Source organism: Oncorhynchus gorbuscha, unplaced genomic scaffold (assembly GCF_021184085.1).
Source record: "Oncorhynchus gorbuscha isolate QuinsamMale2020 ecotype Even-year unplaced genomic scaffold, OgorEven_v1.0 Un_scaffold_5233, whole genome shotgun sequence".
Taxonomy (NCBI): Eukaryota; Metazoa; Chordata; class Actinopteri; order Salmoniformes; family Salmonidae; genus Oncorhynchus; species Oncorhynchus gorbuscha.
In genome coordinates, this window is record NW_025749083.1 from 2,128 (window position 1) to 12,500 (window position 10,373).

The 10,373-nt window shown below is 49.4% G+C and overlaps 1 protein-coding gene across 1 annotated transcript in view; it reads left to right on the top strand.

The window, feature by feature from the left end:
- Window positions 1-247: 247 nt before the first annotated feature.
- LOC124029006 (pre-mRNA 3'-end-processing factor FIP1-like) overlaps window positions 248-10,373 on the top strand; it is an 11,501-nt gene continuing 1,375 nt past the window's right edge. The window contains exons 1-4 of the mRNA XM_046340880.1: window positions 248-614; window positions 821-951; window positions 4,058-4,176; window positions 6,192-6,245. Of these exons, the coding sequence (XP_046196836.1) occupies window positions 248-614; window positions 821-951; window positions 4,058-4,176; window positions 6,192-6,245 (671 nt within the window). The remainder of the gene's footprint in view (window positions 615-820; window positions 952-4,057; window positions 4,177-6,191; window positions 6,246-10,373) is intronic.

Here is a 10,373-nt window from a genome sequence, read left to right on the forward strand (position 1 = left end):
TCCATTCCCACCACCATGTCTTGGGCAGCTTTGTGGAACTAGATGGTATAAATGTAGATATTGTTGATTAAAATGTTTTGATTGATGTACTAAATTGTCCTTCCGTATATTTTACCGCGGGTAGATATTCTAAATGTTTCCATGTGGTGTTCTGGTTTCTATTCTCTCTCTAGTAGGAAACAAGTTGAAGGGTGTGGATCTGGAGGCCCCAGGAAACATCAATGGAGTCCCAGTAGTGGAGGTGGACATGGAGACGTTCGAGGAGAAACCCTGGAGAAACCAGGTAACGGGTCACTGGGGGCGGGGTCACTGGGGCGGGGTCACTGGGGGCGGGGTCACTGGGGGCGGGGTTACTGTGGGGACATTAGAGGAGAAACCCTGGAGGAAACCAGGTACGGGTTACTGTGGGCGGGGTTACTGTGGGCGGGGTTACTGTGGTGCGGGGTTGCTGTGGGCGGGGGTTGCTGTGGGCGGGGGTTGCTGTGGTGCGGGGTCGCTGTGGTGCGGGGTCGCTGTGGTGCGGGGTCGCTGTGGTGCGGGGTCGCTGTGGTGCGGGGTCGCTGTGGTGCGGGGTCGCTGTGGGATATTCGAGGAGAAACCCTGGAGGAAACCAGGTACGTGTTACTGTGTCTTCTGACAGAGTGGGGCGGGGTTACGTTTCTGATTGGTCCACTTTTACACTGAGAGGCTTGGTAGGAGTTTGTAAAAAATAAACATCTCTGTGTGTCTGTCTGTGTGTCCTGTGTGTCTGTGTGTCTGTCTGTGTGTCTGTCTGTCTGTCTGTCTGTCTGTCTGTCTGTCTGTCTGTCTGTGTGTCTAGGTGCTGACCTGTCTGACTACTTTAACTATGGGTTCAACGAGGACACGTGGAAGGGCTACTGTGACAAACAGAAGAGGCTGAGGATGGGCCTGGAGGTCGTCAACATCTCCTCCACCACCAGCAAAATCACTGTAAGACACAACGTCTCCTCCACTACCAGCTAAATCACTAAGATACAACATCTCCTCCACTACCAGCTAAATCACTGATACATCTCCTCCACTACCAGCTAAATCACTGAGATACAACACCTCCTCCACTACCAGCTAAATCACTGAGATACAACACCTCCTCCACTACAAGCTAAATCACTAAGATACAACATCTCCACTACCAGCTAAATCACTAAGATACAACATCTCCTCCACTACCAGCTAAATCACTAAGATACAACATCTCCTCCACTACCAGCTAAATCACTAAGATACAACATCTCCTCCACTACCAGCTAAATCACTAAGATACAACATCTCCTCCACTACCAGCTAAATCACTGATACAACATCTCCTCCACTACCAGCTAAATCACTGATACAACATCTCCTCCACTACCAGCTAAATCACTAAGATACAACATCTCCTCCACTACCAGCTAAATCACTAAGATACAACATCTCCTCCACTACCAGCTAAATCACTGATTCAACATCTCCTCCACTACCAGCTAAATCACTGAGATACAACATCTCCTCCACCACCAGCTAAATCACTGATACAACATCTCCTCCACTACCAGCTAAATCACTGATACAACATCTCCTCCACTACCAGCTAAATCACTAAGATACAACATCTCCTCCACTACCAGCTAAATCACTAAGATACAACATCTCCTCCACTACCAGCTAAATCACTAAGATACAACATCTCCTCCACTACCAGCTAAATCACTAAGATACAACATCTCCTCCACTACCAGCTAAATCACTGATACAACATCTCCTCCACTACCAGCTAAATCACTGATACAACATCTCCTCCACTACCAGCTAAATCACTAAGATACAACATCTCCTCCACTACCAGCTAAATCACTAAGATACAACATCTCCTCCACTACCAGCTAAATCACTGATACAACATCTCCTCCACTACCAGCTAAATCACTGAGATACAACACCTCCTCCACTACCAGCTAAATCACTGAGATACAACACCTCCTCCACTACAAGCTAAATCACTGAGATACAACATCTCCTCCACTACCAGCTAAATCACTAAGATACAACATCTCCTCCACTACCAGCTAAATCACTAAGATACAACATCTCCTCCACTACCAGCTAAATCACTAAGATACAACATCTCCTCCACTACCAGCTAAATCACTGATACAACATCTCCTCCACTACCAGCTAAATCACTGATACAACATCTCCTCCACTACCAGCTAAATCACTGATACAACATCTCCTCCACCACCAGCTAAATCACTGATACAACATCTCCTCCACCACCAGCTAAATCACTGATACAACATCTCCTCCACTACCAGCTAAATCACTAAGATACAACATCTCCACTACCAGCTAAATCACTGATACAACATCTCCTCCACTACCAGCTAAATCACTGATACAACATCTCCTCCACTACCAGCTAAATCACTGATACAACATCTCCTCCACTACCAGCTAAATCACTAAGATACAACATCTCCTCCACTACCAGCTAAATCACTAAGATACAACATCTCCTCCACTACCAGCTAAATCACTGATACAACATCTCCTCCACTACCAGCTAAATCACTAAGATACAACATCTCCACTACCAGCTAAATCACTGATACAACATCTCCTCCACTACCAGCTAAATCACTGATACAACATCTCCTCCACTACCAGCTAAATCACTGATACAACATCTCCTCCACTACCAGCTAAATCACTAAGATACAACATCTCCTCCACTACCAGCTAAATCACTAAGATACAACATCTCCTCCACTACCAGCTAAATCACTGATACAACATCTCCTCCACTACCAGCTAAATCACTAAGATACAACATCTCCTCCACTACCAGCTAAATCACTAAGATACAACATCTCCTCCACTACCAGCTAAATCACTGATACAACATCTCCTCCACTACCAGCTAAATCACTAAGATACAACATCTCCTCCACTACCAGCTAAATCACTAAGATACAACATCTCCTCCACTACAAGCTAAATCACTGTAAGACACAACATCTCCTCCACTACCAGCTAAATCACTGAGATACAACATCTCCTCCACTACCAGCTAAATCACTGAGACACAACATCTCCTCCACTACAAGCTAAATCACTGTAAGACACAACATCTCCTCCACTACCAGCTAAATCACTGTAAGACACAACATCTCCTCCACTACCAGCTAAATCACTGAGATACAACATCTCCTCCACTACCAGCTAAATCACTGTAAGACACAACATCTCCTCCACTACCAGCTAAATCACTAAGATACAACATCTCCTCCACTACCAGCTAAATCACTGATACAACATCTCCTCCACTACCAGCTAAATCACTAAGATACAACATCTCCTCCACTACCAGCTAAATCACTAAGATACAACATCTCCTCCACTACCAGCTAAATCACTAAGATACTTCCTTCTCTCTCTCCTCTCAATTCCCTTCTGTCTCTCCTCTTCTCACTTCCCTTCCTTCTATCGCTCTCCTCCTCTCACTCCCCTTCCTTCTCTCTCTCTCCTCCTCTCACTTCCCTTCCTTCTCTCGCTCTCCTCCTCTCACTTCCCTTCCTTCTCTCTCTCTCCTCCTCTCACTTCCCTTCCTTCTCTCGCTCTCCTCCTCTCACTTCCCTTCCTTCTCTCTCTGTCTCCTCCTCTCACTTCCCTTCCTTCTCTCTGTCTCCTCCTCTCACTTCCCTTCCTTCTCTCTCTGTCTCCTCCTCTCACTTCCCTTCCTTCTCTCTGTCTCCTCCTCTCACTTCCCTTCTGTCTCCTCCTCTCACTTCCCTTCTGTCTCCTCCTCTCAATTCCCTTCTCTCTCCTCCTCTCACTCCCCTTCCTTCTCTCACTTCCCTTCCTTCTCTCTCTCTCTCTCTCCTCCTCTCACTCCCCTTCTTTGTCTCATTGAATTGCCATATGATAATCAGTGTAAAACAGATAAACCAGAGTTGTTTCAAACCAAGATATCCATTTTACAGAGGTCCTACTACCGTCAAATGGTCAAACCCAAGATGTTATAAACTTAAAGATGTCCCTACTCTACTCCCCTCAGGTTCAGCAGGGCAGGACGGGGAATGAGAAGGAAGTGAGTTTACCCATCCACACGTCCAAACCTGACTTCCCCACTCCAGCCAGCATCTACAAGACATCCATGAATATGAACACTACCAGGTAAGAGCTGTACACAGGTCAGATTAATAAGAGCCCTAAGGTTAGCCTAGGACAGGTAGAGACGGTAAGAGCTGTACACAGGTCAGATTAATAAGAGCCCTAAGGTTAGCCTAGGACAGGTAGAGATGGTAAGAGCTGTACACAGGTCAGGACAGGTACATATAGGTTAGCCTAGGACAGGTAGAGACGGTAAGAGCTGTACACAGGTCAGGACAGGTACATATAGGTTAGCCTAGGACAGGTAGAGACGGTAAGAGCTGTACACAGGTCAGGACAGGTAGAGATGGTAAGAGCTGTACACAGGTCAGGACAGGTAGAGACGGTAAGAGCTGTACACAGGTCAGGACAGGTAGAGACGGTAAGAGCTGTACACAGGTCAGGACAGGTAGAGACGGTAAGAGCTGTACAGAGGTCAGGACAGGTAGAGACGGTAAGAGCTGTACACAGGTCAGGACAGGTACATATAGGTTAGCCTAGGACAGGTAGAGACGGTAAGAGCTGTACACAGGTCAGGACAGGTAGAGACGGTAAGAGCTGTACACAGGTCAGGACAGGTACATATAGGTTAGCCTAGGACAGGTAGAGACGGTAAGAGCTGTACACAGGTCAGGACAGGTAGAGACGGTAAGAGCTGTACACAGGTCAGGACAGGTAGAGATGGTAAGAGCTGTACACAGGTCAGGACAGGTAGAGACGGTAAGAGCTGTACACAGGTCAGGACAGGTAGAGACGGTAAGAGCTGTACACAGGTCAGGACAGGTAGAGACGGTAAGAGCTGTACAGAGTTCAGGACAGGTAGAGATGGTAAGAGCTGTACACAGGTCAGGACAGGTAGAGACGGTAAGAGCTGTACACAGGTCAGGACAGGTACATATAGGTTGGCCAAGGACAGGTAGGGATGGTAAGAGCTGTACACAGGTCAGGACAGGTACATATAGACTGACTGTAAGGTTATCCTAGGACAGGTTCATTGACAGTGAGGTTATCCTAGGACAGGTTCATTGACAGTGAGGTTATCCTAGGACAGGTTCATTGACAGTGAGGTTATCCTAGGACAGGTTAACAGACAGTAAGGTTAGCCTAGGGCAGGTTTAGAGACCGTAAGGTTAGCCTAGGACAGGTACAGACAGTAAGGTTAGCCTAGGACAGGTAGAGACAGTAAGGTTAGCCTAGGACCGGTACAGACAGTAAGGTTAGCCTAGGACAGGTTAAGAGACAGTGAGTTAGCCTAGGACAGGTTAAGAGACAGTAAGGTTATCCTAGGACAGGTTAAGAGACAGTGAGTTAGCCTAGGACCGGTACAGACAGTAAGGTTAGCCTAGAACAGGTTAAGAGACAGTGAGTTAGCCTAGAACAGGTTAAGAGACAGTGAGTTAGCCTAGGACAGGTTAAGAGACAGTGAGTTAGCCTAGGACAGGTTAAGAGACAGTGAGTTAGCCTAGGACAGGTTAAGAGACAGTGAGTTAGCCTAGGACAGGTTAAGAGACAGTGAGTTAGCCTAGGACAGGTTAAGAGACAGTGAGTTAGCCTAGGACAGGTTAAGAGACAGTGAGTTAGCCTAGGACAGGTTAAGAGACAGTGAGTTAGCCTAGGACAGGTTAAGAGACAGTGAGTTAGCCTAGGACAGGTTAAGAGACAGTGAGTTAGCCTAGGACAGGTTAAGAGACAGTGAGTTAGCCTAGGACAGGTTAAGAGACAGTGAGTTAGCCTAGGACAGGTTAAGAGACATGAGAGAGACTCATGTATTAGCTCTGGTAGAGGATTTGGCAAAACACGGTCTGGCAGTGGACAGGCAGACAGACAGACAGGCAGACAGACAGGCAGACACAGGCAGGCAGACAGACAGACAGACAGACAGGCAGACAGACAGGCAGACAGACAGACAGGCAGACAGACAGACAAGCTTGCTTCCGTTTTTCTCCTCTCACTGTGCACATGAATGAGTTCCTCTGAGTTCCTCTGAGTGTGTGAGGGGAGGTCTAACTGTGTCTCCCCCCTTCTCCCCCTGATGGTAGGATCTCCCCCCCACAGTGGACTGCTCCCCCCGTCCAGGACATGTCCTACTATACGTGAGTGGGATGGGGCTTGTTCTCACTACAACACACTGATACATCCATCTACAGTATTCAGTCTTTTCCAGATGCTATTTAAAACACAAAATAAACTCATTTTAATTTCCCTCGGCCGATAAACTAGTGACAAACGTCGTAGTTGGGTCGCGTCGTTAGGGCACAACGTGGTAGCCGACAATTGTCACGCGGCAACGTTAAGTTTAACGGAGTCGTCACCTTGGCAACAGTAAACACATTTAAATGCAACACGTGTATGCACGTTGTGACTCACGTGTGTGTGATGTCATGTTATAGACATGTAATAAAAGATTCTACATCATGTGTATTAGTGCTGCTGTGTGTTGTCCTTTCTGACTTTAGTGTCCTGTCACTGATCTGTCTGTGGTGGTTAGGTACTTAAATGTCTGTGGTGGTTAGGTACTGATCTGTCTGTGGTGGTTAGGTACTCCGATCTGTCTGTGGTGGTTAGGTACTCCGATCTGTCTGGTGGTTAGGTACCCCGATCTGTCTGGTGGTTAGGTACTGATCTGTCTGGTGGTTAGGTACCGATCTGTCTGGTGGTTAGGTACCGATCTGTCTGGTGGTTAGGTACCGATCTGTCTGGTGGTTAGGTACCGATCTGTCTGTGGTGGTTAGGTACTGATCTGTCTGTGGTGGTTAGGTACCCCGATCTGTCTGTGGTGGTTAGGTACCCCGATCTGTCTGTGGTGGTTAGGTACCCCGATCTGTCTGTGGTGGTTAGGTACCCCGATCTGTCTGTGGTGGTTAGGTACCCCGATCTGTCTGTGGTGGTTAGGTACCCCGATCTGTCTGTGGTGAGGTGGTTAGGTACTGATCTGTCTGTGGTGGTTAGGTACCCCGATCTGTCTGGTGGTTAGGTACCCCGATCTGTCTGGTGGTTAGGTACCCCGATCTGTCTGGTGGTTAGGTACCCCGATCTGTCTGGTGGTTAGGTACCGATCTGTCTGGTGGTTAGGTACCCCGATCTGTCTGTGGTGGTTAGGTACCCCGATCTGTCTGTGGTGGTTAGGTACTGATCTGTCTGGTGGTTAGGTACCGATCTGTCTGTGGTGGTTAGGTACCCCGATCTGTCTGTGGTGGTTAGGTACCCCGATCTGTCTGTGGTGGTTAGGTACCCCGATCTGTCTGTGGTGGTTAGGTACCCCGATCTGTCTGTGGTGGTTAGGTACCCCGATCTGTCTGTGGTGGTTAGGTACCCCGATCTGTCTGTGGTGGTTAGGTACCCCGATCTGTCTGTGGTGAGGTGGTTAGGTACTGATCTGTCTGTGGTGAGGTGGTTAGGTACCCCGATCTGTCTGTGGTGGTTAGGTACCCCGATCTGTCTGTGGTGGTTAGGTACCCCGATCTGTCTGTGGTGGTTAGGTACTCCGATCTGTCTGTGGTGGTTAGGTACCCCGATCTGTCTGTGGTGGTTAGGTACCGATCTGTCTGGTGGTTAGGTACTGATCTGTCTGTGGTGGTTAGGTACCGATCTGTCTGGTGGTTAGGTACCAATCTGTCTGTGGTGGTTAGGTACCGATCTGTCTGTGGTGGTTAGGTACCGATCTGTCTGTGGTGGTTAGGTACCGATCTGTCTGTGGTGGTTAGGTACCGATCTGTCTGTGGTGGGTAGGTACCGATCTGTCTGTGGTGGTTAGGTACCGATCTGTCTGTGGTGAGGTGGTTAGGTACCGATCTGTCTGGTGGTTAGGTACCCCGATCTGTCTGTGGTGGTTAGGTACTCCGATCTGTCTGTGGTGGTTAGGTACTCCGATCTGTCTGTGGTGGTTAGGTACCCCGATCTGTCTGTGGTGAGGTGGTTAGGTACCCCGATCTGTCTGTGGTGGTTAGGTACTGATCTGTCTGTGGTGGTTAGGTACCCCGATCTGTCTGTGGTGGTTAGGTACCCCGATCTGTCTGTGGTGGTTAGGTACCCCGATCTGTCTGTGGTGGTTAGGTACTCCGATCTGTCTGTGGTGGTTAGGTACCCCGATCTGTCTGTGGTGGTTAGGTACCGATCTGTCTGTGGTGGTTAGGTACCGATCTGTCTGTGGTGGTTAGGTACCGATCTGTCTGTGGTGGTTAGGTACCGATCTGTCTGTGGTGGTTAGGTACCGATCTGTCTGTGGTGGTTAGGTACCGATCTGTCTGTGGTGAGGTGGTTAGGTACCCCGATCTGTCTGTGGTGAGGTGGTTAGGTACCCCGATCTGTCTGTGGTGAGGTGGTTAGGTACCCCGATCTGTCTGTGGTGAGGTGGTTAGGTACCCCGATCTGTCTGTGGTGAGGTGGTTAGGTACCCCGATCTGTCTGTGGTGAGGTGGTTAGGTACCCCGATCTGTCTGTGGTGAGGTGGTTAGGTACCCCGATCTGTCTGTGGTGGTTAGGTACCCCGATCTGTCTGTGGTGGTTAGGTACCCCGATCTGTCTGTGGTGGTTAGGTACCCCGATCTGTCTGTGGTGGTTAGGTACCGATCTGTCTGTGGTGGTTAGGTACCGATCTGTCTGTGGTGGGTAGGTACCGATCTGTCTGTGGTGGTTAGGTACCGATCTGTCTGTGGTGAGGTGGTTAGGTACCGATCTGTCTGGTGGTTAGGTACCCCGATCTGTCTGTGGTGGTTAGGTACTCCGATCTGTCTGTGGTGGTTAGGTACCCCGATCTGTCTGTGGTGAGGTGGTTAGGTACTGATCTGTCTGTGGTGGTTAGGTACCCCGATCTGTCTGTGGTGGTTAGGTACCCCGATCTGTCTGTGGTGGTTAGGTACCCCGATCTGTCTGTGGTGGTTAGGTACCCCGATCTGTCTGTGGTGGTTAGGTACTCGATCTGTCTGTGGTGGTTAGGTACCCCGATCTGTCTGTGGTGGTTAGGTACCCCGATCTGTCTGTGGTGGTTAGGTACCCCGATCTGTCTGTGGTGGTTAGGTACCGATCTGTCTGTGGTGGTTAGGTACCGATCTGTCTGTGGTGGTTAGGTACCGATCTGTCTGTGGTGGTTAGGTACCGATCTGTCTGTGGTGGTTAGGTACCGATCTGTCTGTGGTGAGGTGGTTAGGTACCCCGATCTGTCTGTGGTGAGGTGGTTAGGTACCCCGATCTGTCTGTGGTGGTTAGGTACCCCGATCTGTCTGTGGTGGTTAGGTACCCCGATCTGTCTGTGGTGGTTAGGTACCCCGATCTGTCTGTGGTGGTTAGGTACCCCGATCTGTCTGTGGTGGTTAGGTACCCCGATCTGTCTGTGGTGGTTAGGTACCCCGATCTGTCTGTGGTGGTTAGGTACCCCGATCTGTCTGTGGTGGTTAGGTACCCGATCTGTCTGTGGTGGTTAGGTACCCGATCTGTCTGTGGTGGTTAGGTACCCTGATCTGTCTGTGGTGGTTAGGTACCCCGATCTGTCTGTGGTGGTTAGGTACCCCGATCTGTCTGTGGTGGTTAGGTACCCCGATCTGTCTGTGGTGGTTAGGTACCCGATCTGTCTGTGGTGGTTAGGTACCCGATCTGTCTGTGGTGGTTAGGTACCCCGATCTGTCTGTGGTGGTTAGGTACCCGATCTGTCTGTGGTGGTTAGGTACCCTGATCTGTCTGTGGTGGTTAGGTACCCCGATCTGTCTGTGGTGGTTAGGTACCCCGATCTGTCTGTGGTGGTTAGTGCGATCTGTCTGTGGTGGTTAGGTACCCCGATCTGTCTGTGGTGGTTAGGTACCCCGATCTGTCTGTGGTGGTTAGGTACCCCGATCTGTCTGTGGTGGTTAGGTACCCCGATCTGTCTGTGGTGGTTAGGTACCCCGATCTGTCTGTGGTGGTTAGGTACCCCGATCTGTCTGTGGTGGTTAGGTACCCCGATCTGTCTGTGGTGGTTAGGTACCCCGATCTGTCTGTGGTGGTTAGGTACCCCGATCTGTCTGTGGTGGTTAGGTACCCCGATCTGTCTGTGGTGAGGTGGTTAGGTACCCCGATCTGTCTGTGGTGAGGTGGTTAGGTACCCCGATCTGGGCATGTGGCTGTGTATTAGTTGGTAGAGAGTACAGACGGTAAACTCGTCGTTAATGACCGAGTAGACGGCGGGTAGTCTAGTGGTTAAGAGCGTTGTCTTGGTGGTTAATGACCGAGTAGACTGCAGGTAGTCTAGT